Source organism: Ursus americanus, chromosome 7 (genome assembly GCF_024610735.1).
Source record: "Ursus americanus isolate L20-20 chromosome 7, mUrsAme1.1.p, whole genome shotgun sequence".
Classification (NCBI taxonomy): domain Eukaryota; kingdom Metazoa; phylum Chordata; class Mammalia; order Carnivora; family Ursidae; genus Ursus; species Ursus americanus.
The window spans coordinates 49,908,864-49,930,730 of NC_142133.1; the positions used below are offsets into that span (position 1 = coordinate 49,908,864).

The window sequence follows — 21,867 nt, forward strand, 5'->3', positions numbered from 1 at the left end:
GGCTGGAGGCCCCCTGGGAAGCTCCGGGCTGTGCTTTGTTTCTGCAGCCATCCCCTCCTGAGAGGATACCCTAACATCATCGCAATCCCCTAAGGTCAGATTGGCTTGCGGGGAGGAGGAAGAAGAGTTCAGAAGGGAAAGTTCCTAGCTAGCTTTTCTGTGCTTTCCTTCCTCACCTTTTCTGAGGAACACTGATGTTTCTTGCACCTTTCTTGCAGTTAGGACTGCCTCTGCCATGATAAAGCAAACTCCACTCCGACACACCTCAGTATCATTGGAAGATGTTAATACATGCAATGAGAATTCATTTGTTTCAACAATATATTTTGTGTGACTGTTATGTAGGAGGCAAGATTTGGCACCTAAGGAGTATAGAGATATCAAAGTCACAATCCCTGCCCACTATGTACCTAGAATTTGGTTGAGGAGAAAAGAGCAAAGAAGCCAAGACAAGAAAAAACTCTAGCACAAGTCTAACAAAAGAAATGTCTGTCACGTGATAAGGCAAAGTGCTACAGGCTTCAAAGAAGATACAATGTTGGATTTACTTGGGAGAAGGAGGAGCAGCCTCTAAACACTTAAGACAGATGTAGGATATTAGGAAGACGTAGGCAGGTGAGAGATGCAATGACCAAAGTGGTTGAGATGTTTGCAAAAGCATGTGCAGAGGCACAGAGAGAAGAAATCCAACGTGTTGGGTGCAGCTGGTAAGAAAAGCAGCTCGCTTTGACTGAATCTGTCTTAGCCTGGGTTTACACTGGAAAGCAGAACCTGAGACAAGCGTTGGCATTCAGATGATGAGAAGTGATTCCAGGGAACAGGAATGGGGCATAGAGAAACCAAAGCAGGGAAATGAGATAAACCAATGCAAGGGTGTATTCTTGAGCTCAGGGCTGCGGTGGATGACTATGACTCAATTCTACAGGGACCCTCTGAGGAACCATGTAGGTAGCATGCGTCTCAGAATTGTGCACCTGAAGGATCCAAGAGAGTAGCAGGTTCCCACCCACTCCCACCGCCCACTGGTCAAGGGTTCTTCGTTGGTAGCTCCCTCTCACTTGCAGGTGTGTGCATGTGTGAGTGCCAAGCAAGTTCCTGCAATTGTCTTCCCCCAAGGTGTCCTGGGAGCCCCCAAGCAGAGGCAGACAGATGCTTGGCGCAGCTGAGATGGCATGATGTCAAGTTACACCTTCTCAGAGCTGGACACACAGCAATAACTAGAGTAAGAGGCAGGCGAACAGGATGTAAGGGGGGATTCAGGGATTATCCCAGAACCATGGCCAGTGAGGCACCCGGAGGTAATGCCACAAGGACAGGTTTTGGAAGAGATTATGCTTGGCTAAGAAATTTGAACTTAGTTAGCAATGGGTGTCCATTGCAAAACCTGATACCACTGCTTGTCATGTGCAGAGAAGGGCAAGTTCTCCGGAGGGAAGGGAGCCCATCATGCTCACATTCATGTGCAAAATATTATGGTAAATTACAGTTCCTTGTGATTGGCTAAGTGAATTTGGTGATTTTATTACAGGTTTTAAATAAAGTAACCCTCACCAAATGGACAACTGGCCTAAAAGCATCCCTATAAAGAAACTGTTGATTAAAGATTTGACTAAAATTCCAGAAAACATTAATAATAACAGGAAAATATCAAAACCAGTACTTCTCCTTTGAGTTAATATATAAGTAAAAACAAAGACAATGCAATAAGTTCTGAGAAGTCACCTGAAAAAAATTTAAACTGATGCAAGTGATTCTCTGAAATATGGATTGATTTAAATTCACTACGGTTAATAATTACTCTTAACCAAAGTATGTGTTATGTGTTAAATTATTAACTACTGATATTATGATGATCAAGACACATAAAATTTTTATTTCACATTTATTTTATCCTTTAGATTCATCTTTGGTGGGGCACCTGACTGGCTTAGTCAGAAGAGCATGTGACTCTTGATCTCAGGGTCATGAGTTTGAGCCCATGTGGAGTGTAGAGATTACTTAAATAGATAAAACTTTAGATTCATTTGGGACACATATCATAATATTTATAATAAACATGCAGAGAATTAACAAATAATACTCTTTTATTGATAGGGTTGTAGAACAAAAATGTTTGGAACTCATATCTCTAGGCCATAGGTTGTCAGAAGGAAAAGGAAGAGAGAGGTGTGTACAGGAAGCATCTTGGATGTTGACTTAACTAGACGTGACAGCTAAGCGGATGGCGGGACAAGAACAGGAAAGAATAAAAAGTAACTCGGGTTTTATACTGGGATGATGTTCAGATGGGGAGACATGGTGCAGAATGAATGTCTAAAGGAAGAGGTGGTTTGGGGTGATGAGAATGAGGTGGGCTATGGATGGGCATCAGTGCATGTTGGTCTCTCAAGATGACCTATTGTGTTTTGGAAAGGAAGATTCTCTGACTGCTTGATCCTCTGTCCTGGAATCAGTCATGACAGCCTAGTCTAATTTTGGTCCTCAGGCTCTAAATAGAAGTTAGTGGTGTAATTTTTGCCCCTCTCCTTGGTGAGAATGACAGGCTGTCCTGCCATTTTGGAAGTGGCTATGAACCAGTCCGGGTAGGAGACAGACTGAAACGTAGAGGTGGAGCCCTCCCTACTATGGAAAAAGAGAAAGGGCTTCTGTGCTTTCTTCTCGTTGGACATATCCATGATCTTTTTCTCCTAGGATTAGGAAAAAGGCTTATTAGAGAGGATTACTGAGAGGAAGGGTCTAAACTAACACAGCCCTAAGAGTGACTGCTTTCCCCAAAGGGAGGGACAGAGGCCAGGGATACAGGCAGATGAAAGGACACTAGGTGTCAAAACAGACAACCCGCTGGCTCCTAATAGCTTGGCTCCACCCCAGCATCCCATAACACCAGGTGTTTCTGGTTCTCAAAGACAGCACTATCTTCCCTGAGAACAGAGACAGGCTTAAGTCCCTTTTGTGGGTGCTCCTGGTGGGCACCCATCTGCAGGTGTGGGCATCTCACAAGATTCCCAGCCTCCAAGTGGGTTGACATCTTACAGCATTCATCATAACCAGAAGGATTCGCTTCATAACTACAAATGCTACCTTCAGCACAGAGACCACAGGCATATTATCCACAAAATCCAGACTAACGATCTCCCCCTTGTCTCCTCTGCCACACAATGGCCTTTGCTTAAGTGGGAGCCACCCAGCATCTTGGAAGACTTCTGGGAGGCAGTTAAAGAAAACTGAGGATGAAGAAACCACCATTCCTTGGCCTATATGAAACATTCTCATGGGCATACCCTCTGGCTTTCAGAGAATGCTCTCATGTTCAAATGATTGTTACACCCATGCCCATTGACTTGGGGGTCAGCCAAGTCACATTTCCTTCCTTAAACTGAACAATCCAGGATTGAAAAAATGTCATTTTTATTCAGCGATATGTTAAATGTAATAAAAAGTGCATCTCACAGTGCTTCTCTCCTTAGCTGTACAACCACTCACCTTAAGCTGCAGAGTGGGCTGGCCTTGAATTTCTGCACAGAAGAGACAAAGATGGTTGCCCTTGATGCCCAAGTAAACCGGATTGCCTTTTCCTGCATCATGAAATTCTTTGTCTGTACATGTTATTAAATCAAGACTGACTGGAAACACAAGGAAAAATGGAAACAGGTATCAGGCCCCAAGCAGCAAAAAGTCCAGTCCTTCTGGCCTGACATTACTTCTCCCAGCCAGGGGGGATGCTGAGCAGTCAGGACTCTCTCAGAAGGCTCCTCCCATTCACCATGTAGCTGAGATCCTTCATCATTATCTGAAGCCCATTTTCATTCTCTTACTTAATATCAGAAGTTGTTACCAAGGCATATTGCATCCCAAAAATAAAAATAAAACTCCCCACCACATTTGCAGCTAAATTTGATCATACGCTGAAGTTGTAGTCCATTAGATAAATGTGAAAGTGTTGTGTGGGATTTCTAAGAATGTTCTTTAAAAGGAGTTGACTCAGTTGGGAGAAGCTCCTTTCTTATACCCTGTGTCTTCTTACTGCCAGACTCAAATACTTGGATGATGGTTGAGGAGAACTTGAGCTTGGTAAAGCAGAAAGCTAGAATCTTTGGACTATGGGGGTATCATGGAGTCACCATACAGGCCTCAGCCTGCCTGCTCAGGCTTCTTTTTCATGAGAAAGAAATAAACTTCTTAGCTAAATCCCAGTTATGTGGGTTTTCTGTCACTATCAGCTGAATTTAATTCCCAACTAATTTAGCCCAGGAGCCTGGGTGTTCTGCATCTATCCATCTGGGCAAGGGGCTGAGAATTCTCCAGTCAACTCTCTTTATTGAATTCCCACTCAGGACAAGGCTGCATGTGGGCACCAGAGATTTAGCTGAGGATAAGAGAGACATTGTCATTGCCCCTGCAGAAAATGAGACCAAAAGATGTAAGCAGAGACATGACCAGAACCACAATAAATTGCAATGCCTGCTTCAGGGGAAGGGACCAAAGCCTGGGACAGCAGGAGACCAAATTTAGATAGAGGAATCAAGAAAGACCCCTCTGCAGAGGTGAAGTTCAAACCAAGACCTTAAACTTAAGAGGAAACTAGTGCATGAAAACATGGGTGCTGGAGCAGGGTTGAAAGGAGAGTGTCACAGGGAAAAGATGGGTAAAGGCCCCTATGTGGCTCTGAAAGAAGACTGGCGCCCCTGAGATCTCCCTACTGGCCCCCACCTCCCACCCCCCAAAACACAAACACATGGGAATTATACTGTTCAATTAACATTGTTCAGAAGGTCACTCTTCATGTTTTGTAGAGAATGGATGAGAGGCTACACAAATGAAGGGGGAGGGAGGGCAGTGAGGAGGCAATGGCAGTGGCCCAGGTGAGAGATTATATTATCTTAGAAATAAGGCATATTTTGCAAAAGACTCCTCAGTCTTTGTTAATGGATTGGATAGAGATTGAATCAAGGATGTCTCCTGCACTTCTGGCTCAGGGAAACAAGTGATGGTAATGCCACTATTAGAGATGGGGAAGACTGGGCTCATCAGCAGTTTTGAGAAGTCAGATCCATAATTCTGCTTGGGATAGATGAAGTTAGAGATGTCTGAGGGGACATCGAGAGGACATGCGTAAATTGTCCAGAGGGGACTTCTGGGTTGGAAGCATAAACGTCAGAGTGATAGAGGTGATACATCAGTCTAAGAGACCAGCTCCGAATCCCTTCAGAGGGGTTACATAATGATTACAGACTGAGATCTGAGGATCCCCAGCATTGGAGATTTTATAGAGAAAGTGGAGTCGTAAAGAATGCCATAGAGAAGCCAGTGAACCACAAGAGAATGTTCCTACAGAAGGAAAGGTGGGGGGGGGGTGTTCGAGAAAGAAAGAGTTATCAGTTATGCTGACTGCAGCTGAGGAACCAAATAATGTGAGGAGAGAGGAGCATATTTGGTGACCTTGGGAAGAGGAGCTTGAGAAAACAGTTCAGAAGTCAGGTTGTTTAATGCAAGCGTGAGCAGGAGATAAAGTGGAAACTAGTTGTATAGCCCACTCTTCAATGAAGTTTGGCTACGACTAGTACATAGCACTGTATAGAGGTTGGTATATAGGGAAAAAAGCCTGGTAGCAAGAATGGAATGTGGCAATCAAGAGAAGGTGTTTAGTATTAAATTTAGAAATATTATATTAGAGCATGTCTGTCAGTGATAGAAAGGATACAGCAGACAGACAAAGGTGGAGTATGCAGGGAAGAGAAGAATTAAATCAAACACTGAAGTCCTAGCAAAAGGGAAAGAAGTTGAGACAGATTGACTTTTGCTGAGAGGAAGGAATATCCCCCATTATTAGAAGAGAGGACACCGAATTAGGAAAGTGTGTAGGTCTGGTGGTGAAAAGATGACCAAGTTTGATTCTGGGGACATAGGTAGCAATAGTTGAAATTTAAAGGAGAGAAACTCCAAGGAGAAGGTCAACTGCTGCTTAAATGGACATCTCTTCTTATCTGAAGACATTTTCTCTTGATAAGAAGAACTGCCAACCCCTCACACCCTCATCTCTAGGTGCAGGGTTCCCTCTGTGAAGAGAACCTTCTTGTCCTTCCTGTGGACATTGGGCTACCGCCCAGAAGCAGGAGGGGCCCAAGGCCAGGCTCAAGCAAGCTCTGCAGTGGAGCCGGTGTCCCTTTTAGAGGCGACAGTGGCTTTGTCTGTCACTCACCAGGTATGACATTGCGGCTAAAAGGAGTTGCTATTAATGAATTTTCTTTCAGGATCCACACCATCTGTTGAGAATCATACACACCAAAGATTCTGGGAAAATCCACCGCTGAGAGAAGACAGAAAAGCACAAAACACATATGAGGCTATTATATTATAAACTTCAGGACTCTAGCTGCATCTCGGTAATAATGGCTTTTGAATCCTTGGGGGTAGGCTTACTGCCTTGAGAAAGAGTGGCTATAAGAAAGAGAGAAGAAATTAAGACAGGAACTGGTTTGTGGATCAAAGTGTCTGTAAGGATCTACCTGCATTTATAGTTCCCAACAGATTTTCAAGATTTGTCTTTTTTCTAGGGATATCAGTGACTTGTCTTTTTCTGATTGATAGTCTCTAGGTAGTAACAAAACCAAAAATATTCAAATTGGTCATCAGTATATTTCTTGGTTTTTTTCTTTACCCTCTTTATTGAAATAAATAACAATTCTGAACATACATAATAAGAAAAGAGCTAAAGGCTCTGAAATATTCAAATGCAAGTTTTGCAATCTGCATATTTTAGCAAGAAATAAATGCATCTTTAACTGAGTAAATGATGGGGGCCCTTGCACTCTTTTTTCTTCGGTGAGGCAGGATGGAGCTATTTCCAAGCTGGTTTGAAATTCACCACTCACCTTGCGGGGTAGCCATGATGGCTTCAGAGCTTCCTGTGAAGAGGACAAAATAGATGAGATGATAGAGAGGAGGTTGTCAGCAGCTGGTCTTGTGGGTGAAAGAAAGAAGAAAAACATGTCATCCATGTCTCACTGCCTCTCCTCCACCCTGGAATTTTGTGTAAAAATTCTTTTGAGAAACTGCCCCAAGATCCTGCCCCAGATGCACATTTGAGACTAGGGACGGGGTTTTCCAAGGCCAGAAAACCCCAAATGGAAACTCCTGTCTCTGTCGTGACTAGGTAGTCCTTGTTCTCCAGACTCTGGTGGACTTGGGATGCCCTCTATCCATCACATCTGGGATTATTAGGAGGTTCCAGAGCATCACCTCAGGCACTGCTTAGTGCAATAAGTCTCCAGATTTAAAGGAAGGTATGGAGGGGAGACTGTGCAGCTCTCTCCTTTCTAGCCTCCCATACAGCTGGTGAGTCACCATTCATCCTGACATCAAGCTTGAACACTACTAAATAACTGGCAGCAAATCTGCCTCTCTGACCCCCATCTTCCCCCATTTTTCATCCAAAGAGGCATCACTACGATCTTGCACATGGACATCTACGAGCTCCATTAGGTGTTTTGACTGTCAGGGGCCATCTGTCCCTGGGCTTCTGATTAGGGAACCAGGACAGTTCCCCCAAGAAGCCCACAAACTCCCCATAGTGAGAGCCAGCTATTTACATCCCTCCCCACCTCAGGATCCTCACGGCCTAATTCAATAGTTATCATTGGACAGGGAGTAAGCAAATCACCACCCGCACTCTTGGAAGAAGCCCTAGCTCCTCCAGCACCCTGTGCCTTCCACCAAGGCCCCTAAGGCTCCCCAAGGCTAGACATAGAGCAGTGAAACAAGACTCCCCACAAATGGCTTCTGAGCTGAAGTTACCTTTGTCTATGAGATGCTCTTGTCCCTGAATCCAAAGTTAAGGTTCTGCATCCAAGGGCTCTGGAAAGCTGTCTGGGACTCCTAGTTCTTTTACTGAAAAAACAGGAGAGACCAGAGATCCAGATGCAAGAAAACATCAAAGGTCAACAGCCTTCATGACTTCAGGCTGCACCTGTAATCTGTTATTACGGACTATGGCTTCCTCTGGACTCAGGTGCTCTGACTGACTCCAACAGGTCCCAAGCATTTTATTCACACGGGGAAGGAAGGAGGTTCTGCCTCACTTGGGCTGGGACTACCTGACACCCGATATTTGCTGGTTCCTGGTGCCAGAGGATTCAGTGAGTCTTTATGTAAATGTCAACCAAGCATCGCTATGACTTGTCTATTCACCCTGAAAAAGTAGGGCATGCAAAACCCTTAAAAGCAACAATCAGGAAATATAGTCATCAACACCAAGTTTGAGGAAAGAAACATGGGACTGCCCCAGGGCCGATGACTGGATTCTGTTGCCACAAAATGACATACTGGAATGTTATCCCTAGGAGTGGAAGCCCATAGTAGGTTCAAGATAGACCAAGGAAGGGCTGTGTCCCCTAAGACCTGTGTAGCTTGCAACTACTCCTGGTCCACGGTCACCATATTCTCTGCCAATCTCAAATCAGATAAAAATGCCCCAGTGTATGCTTCTCCAGCTTTTCAGAGTCTGTGTACATGCTGCTTCTCCACTTAAGGGAGCCTCATCTGGGCAAAGCCAGCTCCTGGGCATCCTGCCTATCACTGACTCTAGATCACTGCCCTGGATTAATGGGAAAGGGAGCCTGGCTCCCAGATGCTCCACTGCTCTGAGCTAGCAGACACGCATTAGGTCTTACATGAAGGAAAGCTGAAGCAATGCTGTTGATACTCTGCTCTAATCCTTTCAGGCCAATTGAGTTCACTGTCACTGTGACAGTTCCAGCATCTGACAGCTTCACACCTCAAGGGTATTCATCTCAACAGCAACCTCAACCAAGGGGGGGAAAGGCTCATAATGTTCCAGCCTTCCCAGCCTCCAGTAGGACAATGGTAGGGTTTCTCAGGGAGAACCTACACTAAGATAGTAGTTTAGTGTTCAAAAGCCAGAGACTTTATTCAAAAGATGCATGTTCATAATTAGGCTTTGCAACTTTCAGACTTGTGTCCTTGGCAGAGTTCTTTCACATCTCTGATCCTCAAATGACTATTATATGAAATGCATTGTACCTTGCTGGATTATTGTGCGGGTTAAAGAAGAGTATGCAAATCCTCCAGTACATTAAAGCTTCCTGTAGCAACTGGCCTATTAAGTCTCCTATGTCTGTCATCAGACCCCAGATCAGCCTATTTGTCTCTACCAGCCTTTTTGCTTTGACCACCAATAGATCATCCTAGCTCTTGACATTTGTGCTACCTCATCAACCTACCTAACTACCTAACACCCACACTGTATACACTTCCAAGGGATTCCCACTGCACAGTGGGATATAAAGGTCATTATGATCTTGTCCTATCCAGGACCATAACCATTCCCTCAGGAGTGTGGAATCATGAAGCAAACTTAAATGTGCAGTAGGTGTCTCTGAGTCAAAACTAGGATTCAGAATCAATCTGCGGCCATGATGAGGAGTTGCCCTAGGTATCCATTAGCATGAGTTGATTTCCATGTTCTAAGAAGAAAGTTCAGAGCCTATGGAATCACCCCCATGCTCCTTATATAGGACCAAACCCACTTGGATATCTTGAGGAGAGAGATTCAATGTCCTGCCATAAGGTACAAAGAAGCAAATATTCAGGATACATTGGTATGGATGCTGCATGCAAACTCACTCAGGACCACAGCTAATAAGATGTGGATCATTTCAGATTCATTATTTCACCCTATAAATATGTGGAGCTCCATGTAGCCAGCACATTAGTTGAGGTGATGGGGGCTTTGGTGATATCAGATAACCCGAGACCTCTACTTGTGTCTCCCTAGTATGGAGATGCATCCTTTACCACCAAGATGGTGGATGATCCTGAAAAGGGACACTGGCTCAAATACGTGAATGAAATTTCTCCCTCTGTAAGACAAGAACTGCATAGGAATAAAACCCAGAGATATAGCCTTCCTTCTCTCTTCAGGTAGCCAGAACTGGATCCAGCTTGGGATTGCATGCATTCCTATGTCCACACATATCTATCGTTCACTACTTCATATCAAGGTCACCTTCACATCAAAGTCACCTCAGTTCCATAAATCCTTCCCAACTTCTACAGCACAATTCCCATCATTCAATTTGGCTATTGTTCACATATTGCCAAGTTATTAGATGGAACAGTCCTTGTTTGATATATCCTCAATATTCAAAGTGTAACCTGGGGACCAGTAGCATTTGCATCACCTGGAAGCTTGTCAGAAATGCAGAATCTCAGGGTTTGTCCCAGACTTACGGAATCAGGATCTGAACTAAAGGAGCATTAAAACTACTATATGTTCTGTGTTGATATAACACACACACACACACACACACACACACATCATAATCTAGTCATAGCAGCACAAAAAAAAAAAAAAAGGTCAAGACTCAGGGCCTGCCTAGGACTGGAACAGGGACAAGCAAACCAGATCTAGACGCACCCTCACCTTTCCCCAATCTCTGGGACCCAGGAAGTGGGCTTTCTTGGCACTGAACAAAGTGGGGGAGGGAAAGATATAAAGAAAAGAAGTAATTCCTGGAAGGCTATGGACATGGACAGGCCCTCTGGGGGATTTCCACTTTAAGTACTCATAGCTTGACTGAGCCAGGAAGTCTCAAATTGTATTTGATTTAACGTAGACCAAACACTTTTCACAAGAAACAAAGAGAAAGCCTCTCTAGAGGACGGCAGACCCATTTAAATAATTTTACAAAGGCAACAAGCCACAAGTAGTTGAAGATTACAAGGCATACAAGTAAACAAGATCACAAGAACAAGAACCAAAAAAATAAGCAAAGCAAGATAGCAGAAACATACACAGACATCAGATTCTGTAATTATTATACATAGAGCATAAAACAACTATCTTAACCATATTTAAGAAGCAAATGACAAACATGGATATATTTTTTCTAGAACAGCAAACTATGAAATGTGGCCGATTTGGAAGAGTTAAACAGGATCTCTAGAACTATATAACACAACAAATAAAATTATATAAATCAAAATTTGTATTTGGCAACAGACAGCACACAGCAGAAGGAAGAGTTAGAGAGTACCATCAGCTGGAATTTCTAGCACTCATGCCTCCCAGAAATGTCAATTTGAACAATTATCCATATATAAAAAGACTTCCACAAGAGCTAAGAATTCCAGGTAGGGATGACAGCACCTGGGTAGAACACAGAAATAAGAAAAGATGCATTGAAAAAATGATAGGAATCATAGTTTCACATTACTCCCATTACCCACCGCCCCCCCAACCAAGCCAAGGTAGCCCAGCATGGAAAGAGACATCCAACTCATGGGAGAAGAGTGAAGTAAGGAACTGACTTCACAGTGGACTCTACCATCAGCCTACACCAGCACCAGACTGACTCCTGTGGCCTGAGGGTCTAGGCCTATCCCAGCACCAGGCCAGTTCCCATGGCCCCAAACTTCTGGTGGGCCCCAACACCCAGGCTACCAGTCCACCCCAGCACTGGGCAGACCCCCACAAACCCAGGCTCCAGGCAGCCTCCTGCTAATCCAGACTCCTGGCCCTCCCTAGCATCAGGCTGACTCTTATGGCCCTAGGCTACCAGCCTGCCCCAGCACCCAGGCCAGCCTTTACAAACCTAGGTTCCAGATAAGCTTCCATGGAATGAGGTTCCTAGCCTGCCCCTGTTCCAAGCTGGTACCATTGGTCCCAAGGTCCAGGCAGTTTCCCGTGGATCCAGGCCCCCAGGCTGCCCTAACACCAGGCCAGACCCCATGACCTCAGGCTCTAGACAGGTTACACCCATAAACCTAGGCTCCAGGTGGGCTCCCATGGATGCAGGCTACCAGCCCACCCCAGCACCAGGCTAGTCCCTAGAGACCCAGTCTCCAGACCAACTCCCATGGCTCCAGCCTCCAGGCTAGCACCCATGGATCCAAACTCCCTCATGGCCCCTGCAGCTACAGGCTACAGGCTTGCCCAACTGCTAGGGTGGCCTCCATAGTCCTGGCTTCCAGGCCAGCTCCCATGAACCCAGGATCCAGGGCCACCCCACCACCAGGCCAGCCCCTGTGGACCCAAACACCAGGCCCAGCTACATAGACCCCGATCACAAGCCTACCACCAAAGACAGGCACTGCACCTGTGAACCCAGTGAACCCAGACACCAGATTGGCCCCTGTGGACCCAAGCACCAGGTCTGCCCACCTGCTGACCCAGGCACCACACACACCTGTCTGAGAACTTCAGCAGCAAGCCCACCTAGAATCTCTGGATAAGCTGACTGGTAAAGGGCTTTTCCTTCCAAAGCCAGCCTACAAAAATTGAAAGAAGTGCCTACTTCCTTAAATACACAGACATCAATAAAAGTCACAAGGATCACAAATAATCAAGGAAACACGACACCACTAAAGAAAACTAATAAAACTCCAGTGACTGACCCTAAAGAAATTGAGATAAATAAAATGTCTGACAAAGAACCCTGAATAATCCTTTTAAAGAAATTCAGTGAAATACGAGAACACACAAGTAGACAACAAACAAAATATGTGTATCAAAGAACCACCTTACTTTGTACACCTTAAACTTACACAATGTTATATGTTAATTATATCTCAATAAATCTGGAAACACAAAAAAGTAAGAGAGAATTAATAAATTGGAAGATAAATGAGAAGAAATACAAATTATACCACAGACACAGAAATGATGGAAAATACAGAAAAGGGTGGAAAAGATGTGGGGAATAAAATGAGAAAGCTTATGACATTTATTGGAGTCCCAAAAGGAAAGATAAAGTAGGGCAGAGGCGCTATTTGAAGAAAGAATTGCTAGCAATTCCTCAAACTGATGAAGACACCAATTCGCAGATTAAAGAAACATAATAAATCCCAAGTAAATAAAAAGAAATCCATATCAGACTGAAATTGCTTAGAATCCAAGACAAAGATAAGCTAGTATGAGCAACATATAATAAAAAGGCACTATCTTAAAGGAAGCAAAAGACTGACAAGTTACTTCTTAATAACAACAATGGAAGTCAGAAGACAGAATGATATCTCAAACATGGAAAGAAAAAATTTGCAATGGAATTCCACTCGCTGCAAAATTTCTTTCCAGATTAAAGGCAAATCAAAAACAGTCTCAGATAACTTAAAGCTCATCATGTGGAAAAGCTCACTTTGGAGAATAATAAAGGAGGGGCATCAAGCAGAGAATTCTCTATAGCAGAGAATTTTTTTTAAAGATTTTATTTATTTATTTGAGAGAGGGAGTGAGCGAGAAAAAGAGCATGAGCAGGGAGAGGGACAGCAGCAGACTTCCTGCTGAGCAGGGAGCCTGTTATGCGACTCGATCCCAGGACCCTGGGATCATAACCTGAGCCAAAGGCAGACGCTTAACCAACTGAGCTATCCCGGTGCCCTCTATAGCAGAGAATTCTATGTTTTTTTCAAAACTAGCTCTTCGTGTGTTACTGAGCCCTCATGGAGAAATTAACACATATATGAGGCACTAAGTGACCATTCATCCCAAACTGTCCATTTTGATTTTAATTATGTCAGACTATCAAGCAATAAAGTTAGACACATGCCCAGCAGCTGTTCACTCGCAATCCAGAATTGACTCCAAGCAGAACTAGAGGGTACATGTAAGCTATACGAGCAGGTAATACAGACCCCCATGTCACCCAGCACGGTTGCCACTAATGCCCTTCCCCTAGCTTACATTTGCAGTTGTATAGATGGTCCCCCTACAGCCAGTTGAACGAGGAGAAAAAAGCCCAAGTATTGTTTACACGTGGGTCAGCTCACTATGGGTTATAAGGCAAAAATGGATGGCAACTGTTTTACAACCACACTTAGCAGTACTTTGAAAAATAGCGAAGAGAGGAAATAATCCGACGGGAGTAGCTGGGAGTAATACAACTGGTCCTTCTCTTCGTATGTCCCAAAGGAACAATACACACAGATTCTTGGGCAGTAGTCAATGTGTGGCTCGCTGATCAGAAGACTGAAAGATAAGGAGATACGGAGTAAAGGCATGTGGATGGACATATGGGAGTGGACACAAAATGTGAAGTTGTTTGTATTATATGTTAATGCCCACCAGAAAGCATCAACCACAGAAGAGTCAATGGATACCCAAGCAAATAAAACCACTTCTAGTTAACATTAGCCAACTACCGTAGAACAGACATGAAGGGCATATGAACAGTGGGAGTGCATTCTATTCCCTAAAGTCCTTAGTAAAATATTAATCCTGAGACCCTGCTCTGAGCTTACTAAGTTGGAATTTTGAGGGGAATGGGTTTTGACTCACTAGGTCCGGAGTGAGCCCAAACATCTGAGCTTTGAGTTCAGACCCCAGATGATTCTGATATTGCTTCAAGTTTGAGAAATACAGATACACAATATCTTTCAGCACTGACGCCATTACATAACAGTGTTTAGGTGGCCAGGAGTGTTCCACCCTGGGTGGGTCATCTGCTGACACCCTGCTAGGTAAGGATAACCCCAATGATGGGAATGAGGAGGCTCATACTTTGATCTGTTGTCTTGCCCTGGGTAATTGTTGCTGATTTCTCACACATAGATTCATAACATCCCAACACAAGGAAACAGAAATTGAAAACCCCAAAATCAAGATTATCATACTTCCAGTCCTTCTACTAAATGTCAGTGCAATCCTCAGCAAGTCAGATCCATGTCCAAGTATCCCCCCTTCCTTACCCATAAAAAGAAACTGAAGAAAAATGAGGTCATTCAGAAAAGTTACCCAAATCTTGAAAACGGCAAAAGGATTATTGTGTGCCTTTTCAACGTCCTATTAGAGCATTGTCTAATGACTCTCTATAAATACAATTTTGTTTGACTTACTACTTCTATTAACTTGTAGCAAACAGATAAAGAGCATACGACTTTTGTACAGTAGAGACGCAAATGATATCTGTCTGGTAGAAAAGATAATGTCTAAAGTTGGTAAATCAAGAAACAGAAGTAAAACATATCCCTAGACACATGGAGGAAAACTGAAAAAAGAGCTGAAAAAGAGTTAACAGTTGCCTCACGGAAATAGGATGAGGGCAAAAGAATATCACTTTTAATCATAGACATGTATTGTTCTGGAAGAATTTTCTTTTAAACAACTTTTTAAAGTCTGAGAAAGAAAAAGTAATGTTTTATTGACGTGAAGAATTGTTTATTACTGCCACTGTTCTCAGGGTTCTGGCGGCAGCGTCTTCAGTCCCTCGTGCCCGATCATTCATGATTTCAGGGATGGTATCGCCAGGTCCAGCTTCAGGAAGCAGTCTTTGCCCTTCAGCAGTCCTGGTGCCAGAAGATATGATTCCCAAAGCAGAAATACATCCCACTCGACTGTTTTCACTGCAGTTGTGATTTTGGTGACATAGTTCTTAATTCCTTCCTGGAATCCAAAAGTCCCCCTCTTTCAGTGTAATCTGCCAGATTACACCTCCTCAGGAGCTTCCTGGGTATTATCTGAAACTGGTCTTCATATGTGGAGGTCAGGATTGAGACCAAAGGAAAGAGACAATTCACCCCAGATCAGTAGGTGGCAAATTTAATAAACAAGGAAACTCACATACGATGCTTGTCTTTGGGTGGCTGCAAGACAAGTAGACCTCCATACTCACACACTAGAATATTAAAAATTTATATAGAGGCTTTAACTGGGTTCAGCCACATATACCATCCAGATGTCTCAACATCACATCACTATCTCAAGGCTATGTCCTTGGGGCAACTTCTGGGAGCAGGGAAGGCAAGCAGAACACACACGCTGCAAGGACAGGGGAGGGGGTCAGGAGCATCTAACTGCCAGAGTCCAGCTCATGGGTCAAGTGGTGATCATATCCTCCCAATGACCTCCCCCAACACAGTGCATCCAGCCCTTTATACCACCCCGTTGCTAAAGACCCAAAACTATCAAATCCTTCAAGGGATGTTGGCCTGGAGCTCCTAGAACTCAAATGCAAGAGCATTTGATATTCAACTGTGTGAAAACCAGGTGTTCACCAGGCCATAAACTTGAAAATGAGCCTGTCGCTACTCACAGGGCCCTTGCATGATTTCATATGCTGTGGTCTTTCTCAAACGTGATGGAGAAGCCAGGGGTCCCTGGAAGTCTGTTCTCCAGTTCCACAAACTATGAGATTACTATGTTTTCATTTTGATCACCCTCTGAATATGTTATCAGAACCTCTTCTGGATCATCAGGATAGCGAGTTACATGACACCAAGACTCATACTTGAGCTTTTGCTTGGGCTCAAATCTGTGCCAGGTGACAATCCAAAGTGTCACAGTGTCTACATGAACAGTTTTCATGGTAGAGAAAAGAGATGGGACAATGGAATCACCACACAGCCTGGTAGTAGTCTGCAGATGCTGTAACACTCAGGCCATAATCATGTCACAAGCAAATGTGTCATTGGATCCCAACTGTCAGATGTAACAACCGACAATGTAATAGTGTAAACTGGCAGATGTAAGACACTGCCACCACTCTTTAGCAGTGACAATAGTCGTAAATATTCAATAACCAATTCTTCTATTTAATATCCCAGAACTAATTAGTTCAGTGCCCATTTTAATGTTGTTTTTATAAAACTACAATGCTAAAACTATAAGTAATTGAAGAAGAAAACTTTAAAGAATCAAGAGACCTTACTTACTGGCCTGCCTAGTAGAGTATGTGGTTTGATTGTCCAAAAGCAGAAAAAAAAATTAATTTACTGGTGCTATTTTGGAAATTGTATATGCGCAAACAATCTTCTGCATTTGTAATATCAGAGTCAAAATAAGAAATCTATTAATACAGAACCAGATCTGAGCTACATCTTTCTACAGTTATATCCACAACAGTGATTTAATTTCATCGGAATACATCATCTGAATCATGCCTGGTGGAAAAGTTAGGCTCTCTGTTCCAAAGAAAGGGACCTTTCCTGCAGTTTTTAAAGGGATTATGTGGATGGTGAGTATACCTAAAAGGAAAAGTCTAGAAGAGGCAAAGAAATCAAGGCTGTGAGACTGCACAGAAAGTAGTGAAATAATAGTTCTCTTTTACATGCATCATCTCCTCCCCGGCCTGTCACCAGTCGACAGGGGTCCTCCTCCCCCCAGCTAAGCCCCAGTCCCAGATTCACCCACTGAGCTATCCTCATTCAATTACTCTTCTTAATTTCAGTTTACCACCTTTGCTATTTCATTTTATATCTTAGTTTCAGCTTTCTTATTGTGTAAACACATGAAGTTTATATTTGGCCTTATGTTTACATATTAGAATTAGGAAAAAATAATTTAACTGTTATTAAGAATTATTTATCTTTAAAATCTTTAACCCTTAAAAGGATACATTACACAACTTGAGATATACTGGCAACATACAAACTATACGGAAAATGTAATCCAAATAGGAAAGGAAACAAAGCAAAACAAAAACAATCAGTTTGGCGCTAGTCATCTGATATTTGTAAGATTCATGAGCTCTGAGGCTTCTCCATATCCACCCCCAGGGAATTCCTAAAGTGTTTGGGTCCCGACATTCTCATACTCATACTGCCCGATGGCTGTGGGATGGACTGCTTCAGCTTGAGAGGAGAACCTTACATCACCCCTCCCTCCTGCGTCTGAGCCCACATTCTATGCTTTAGTTGCCATGAAGTCATTCATAAAGGGCAGTGATTACAGGGTCCTGCCCACCTCTCAGCACTGATGTGAAATGACACTGAGATAATATAAAGGAAAGCATGCTGGGAACTAGAAAATTTAACACAAAGACCTCTGACCAAGCTATCCCCTCCAGGCTGAGTTCAAGCATTGATATTTAAAATGAAGTTAACATTATACGTTCCCCCCAGGTGTGAAGTGAGGAAGATGGGGTGGCCTCTGTCAGAGGCAGCGATGAACCAGCCAGGGAAGGCCACGGACTCGAAGGTGGAGGTCCTGCCATTCTTTGAGTGATAGAAGAGGAAGGGCTCCACAGGCTCAACTTCGTTGTACAGATCCAGTATCTCCTCGTCCTGAAATGTGACAGAGAACGCCCAGCAGGAGAAGCAGAGACTGTTTGAGTTGTTCAAAGTTACTTGCACACAATCAGTAAATTTTCCAAAGTTTGAGAAAGCCTTATCCCTCTATTAAAACAGGCCTAGGCGCAGCAGAGTGAGCACACAATCTCACCTTCCCAGCCCCCAGCCTCAAATCCAGAGATGGAGTAGGAATGACACAAGGAACAGGCTAAGAACAAGTAGGGACACTCGAACGATGAGTTGGAACTCTCCTCACACAGGAGCCGAGTGGAGGAAAAGGAAGGAGATGCAGATTTGCAGCAATAAACCAAGGACCTCTCCTACCAAAGCTGCAGGAGTGAGGGCCGCCTCCCTGCAAACACCACTGTTCTAACCAAAGTTCGGTGTTAGTCTTTGACCAACTGCCAACATGTGAGAAAGGTCAGTGCCATGAAAAAGACACAAGAGGGTCTAACAAACCAAACGATTTCCATTCAAAAAACAAACAAACAAACACAAAGTAAATGGAGCAATTAGAAAATGCTTTCTACATCATATATAGAAGCATATTTTGTATATTTATATACCATGTATTTAAGTAAAATAAGTATTTCTAACTAAATCACACATGCACAAATATCTCTACAGAGCCCTATACAGGAATGGCTCATAATTCAGCCACATTCAAACCTCCTCCCTATCTCGTTACCAGATTATTTTCTTCATTAGTTCCGATTACCATCGGATCCATCACTGCCAGACTTGTTCATCACTGCATTCCTCAACACAGAGAAATTTAATAGAGATGTGTTTAATAAATAAAAAGACACTTTCTCGTTTCAAACTGCAATACGTCCTCCTCCTCCCTTTCAACTTCTGGCCTGGGAAGGACTGGGCTATAGTTTCCATCCACCCTCCCTAGCTTATGGCTGCTCTCTAGCAATTCATCATTTTGGCTTTCTCTCCATCATTCCCATTACCATTTTTGCTGTCATTCTATCATCTTAAAAAATAACTGTTTTGATTGCCCACCACCATTCCCAGCTCCCCTTTGCAGAAACCTCCCTGTAATAGTTGTCTGTATATGCTGTCTTGGATTTCTCCCCTCCTCTCCCTCTCTTAATCCCCCCCCCCCCCACTGCCGCCATCCAGCCTTTCACCTCCAGCACTGCAGCAACACTGCTGTCACCAAGGTCCCTAAGGACCCACACATGGCAGAATGCAGTGGTCGATTCTCAATCCACCTGAGGACAAAACCACAATAGAAGTGTGGCTTATTAGACAGGATGTAGCTGAAAATGTAATTCTCAGTCCTCCTTCACCACACCCTACATTCACTCTGTCAGCAAATCCTGTTGCCTCAATTTAAATAAAATATTTTCAGAATCAGACTGGCTTCTGCCTACCTCCACTACTATTCCCTCATCCTTCAGATCTCACCTAGATCACCTCGAAGTCCCCCACAGGACTTTCATCACTGCCCCCCACCACAGTCTGCTTTCAACTAGCAGCCAAAAGAATTATTTTTAAACCTATGTCCATTCATGTCACTGTCCTTTAAAAACATTCTAATAATTTTCCTTTTCCCTCAGATTAAAAGGCAAAGTCCTTATAAATGCTGGCAAGGCACTTTGTAACCTGCCTTTATCTCTCTGAACTTCTCCTCCCTAGTGCATTCCTGTTACATTGTTTTCTCCACTAATCCTTGCTCTCTCCACACCCTGCTGGCTAACTCTCTTGCTGCCTTCTACTGTCTGCTAAAATCTCAGCATGCCTGCTGCACTGTTTCCTACAGCAGCCCAACCCACCCCGGTCTAGCACTGCCGGCCTCTCTACCCTGCTGTCTCAGAGGACATAATACACTTAAAGACATCACCAACTTACCCTTCATGATACTTATTGTCTACCATTTCTCTCCTCCTGCTAGAATCCACGCCCCATAAGGGCAGGGTTCTCTGCGGTTCTGTGCCCTGATGTATGTCAGACGGCCACAACAGTGCTGGAGGCCAGGAAGAACTCACACATTTGCTGAACTGAATGTTAAATTAAATTGAGTTGAATTAAACTGAAGTTTATGGAACTGAAGTTTCAGGAACAAGAGTAAAGATTGAAATTTCAGAAAATGGCAAGGCGAGAATGATTTAGCAGACAGGACAAGCTTAAAATGGAATCATGACTTAAAAGATGGAACCAAGAAATTCTCCCAGGATGCAACAAGCAAAAAAAAAAAAAAAAAGGATAGAATGTATGGAAAATTAGACGAGATATTAAAGAGGGATCTAGAAGTTCCAATGACTAAGACATAGCATTCCAAAAGGAAAGATAAGGCAGAAAGAAGGAAAGAACATAGTTGAAGAAACAATGGTTAGGAATATGTCAAAATTCAAGAACGAAAAACATCCTCAACTAGTGAGGGGCAGGATAACTCAACTGCGTGCACGCGACTTGAAAATATCTAGGGATATTAACAATGTTTAAGAATTGGAGAATATTTCTTTTTTAATTCTAAAATTAGATTATCTACCAAATTAACATCTTATAAAAGAAATTGGCCTTGTTTTTAAACATCATTTTTCATACTCACCTTCAGTTGCAATGTAGGCTGCCCTTCAATGTCCTCACAAGACAGACACATTTCTGGATTCTCTATTCCCAAATAAATGGGAACCCCTCTGCCTTGCTCAAGCAACTCTGGATACTTGCATGGGACAACAGTGACAGTGACTAATAAAGATAAGAGGGGAGATGGTGTCAGTTTCCTCCTGAAGTTAGGACAAGGCTAGCATCTTTCAGGTGGGGCAGGAAGAAACATTAAGAGTGTCATCCCTGCTACCCCAGGCCCACCAAATCGCCAACTACCTCATTCATTCATTCATTCATTCATTCATTCATTCATTCATTCATTCATACCACGTACCAGTCACGGCCCTAGGAAATAGAGCAAACACACAGAGTTAAACAGATGGCAGACCCTGCCCTAGAGATTGTCACACCCCTGCTTAAACACCTGGAGGTGGGAAGCTCCAACCCCAAGCAGCCCCTCTGATCCTTGAAGAGTTCTGTCCATTGGCAAGTTTTGCCTAATGTGATGTTGAAATCTGCCTTCCTGTACCCACTCATTTAGTCCTTTTAGGACACCTTGAAGTCAGGCAGGATAAGATACTCCTCTTCCATGGGACAGGCCATCAGTCACTGAAAGCAGCTCTCCTGACCCCCAGGAGGCTGCTCTACCCTCTCTGCTTTCTATATCCTAGTGCAGACAAACTTCTCCCTGACATGGCTTCCCAGGCAAGTGTGAAATTCTCCTCCTTCCAGGTGGGCCCTGTTGTCAAGCCACCCTTCACAAAAGGCCAGTGCCAGCATCTCAGGTGCACTAATGTGACCCCTCCCTTGCCTCCAAGGCAGCAGCCACGGGATCACCACTCACCTGGGGTTACATTGTTACTCCGTGGAACTGTCACAATGGTCTGACCCTGAAGGACCCACACCTGCTGATTCAAGTCGGAGACCTCCCCAGTATGAGGTTTATTCACTGCAGTTTAAATAGAAAAGAATAATGAAGAACCATTATAATTAGGCAGCTTTGCTAGATGCTAGGCCCTTCAGGAAGGAAGGCCGAGGGTTTAGATACCAAAACTGACAGCAGTCACATGACCCTCAGCTCAGCCTTCCTTTCTGGTAAAGCTATGGGTTATGGTGAGGAGGGCCAGGGCTGCAACTGGTGTAAGAGGGTCAACTGTTCCATAGCACATGTGTGTCAAGGCCCAGCTACTCCCTCTGATGCCTACTCTGTGCTTGGCTTGGTGCTAGGTCTGGAGCTAGAGCAGAGAATAAGCACTGCTCCCCACCCTGCGGAAGCTCACTGTC

The 21,867-nt window shown here is 43.7% G+C and overlaps 2 protein-coding genes across 2 annotated transcripts; both read right to left on the bottom strand.

Moving 5' to 3' along the window:
• Nucleotides 1-2,468: 2,468 nt before the first annotated feature.
• On the bottom strand, nt 2,469-7,869 carry LOC123799684 (interleukin-36 beta-like). The gene is made up of 5 exons (XM_045808847.2): nt 7,795-7,869; nt 6,873-6,960; nt 6,200-6,307; nt 3,484-3,623; nt 2,469-2,687 (listed from the first exon to the last, which is right to left on the bottom strand). The coding sequence occupies exons 2-5, from the start codon at nt 6,886-6,888 to the stop codon at nt 2,469-2,471; spliced, it is 483 nt and encodes a 160-aa protein (XP_045664803.1). The 5' UTR covers nt 6,889-6,960; nt 7,795-7,869.
• Nucleotides 7,870-15,167: 7,298 nt separating this feature from the next.
• On the bottom strand, nt 15,168-21,539 carry LOC123799685 (interleukin-36 gamma-like; the record flags this gene model as incomplete). Its single annotated transcript, XM_045808848.2, has 3 exons — nt 15,168-18,015; nt 20,585-20,724; nt 21,428-21,539. Coding segments are annotated over 3 exons (462 nt in total), but the record flags the coding sequence as incomplete, so codon positions are not given.
• Nucleotides 21,540-21,867: the final 328 nt, after the last annotated feature.

Bases quoted from the DNA above. Each gene is read 5' to 3' on its own strand.
- LOC123799684 (XM_045808847.2), bottom strand. The intron at 3,624-6,199 runs GTGAGTGACAGA...TTGTGTTTCCAG, and splicing joins TAGCCGCAATGTCATACCTG to TCAGTCTTGATTTAATAACA. The intron at 2,688-3,483 runs GTGAGTGGTTGT...TCCTAATCCTAG, and splicing joins AGCCCACTCTGCAGCTTAAG to GAGAAAAAGATCATGGATAT.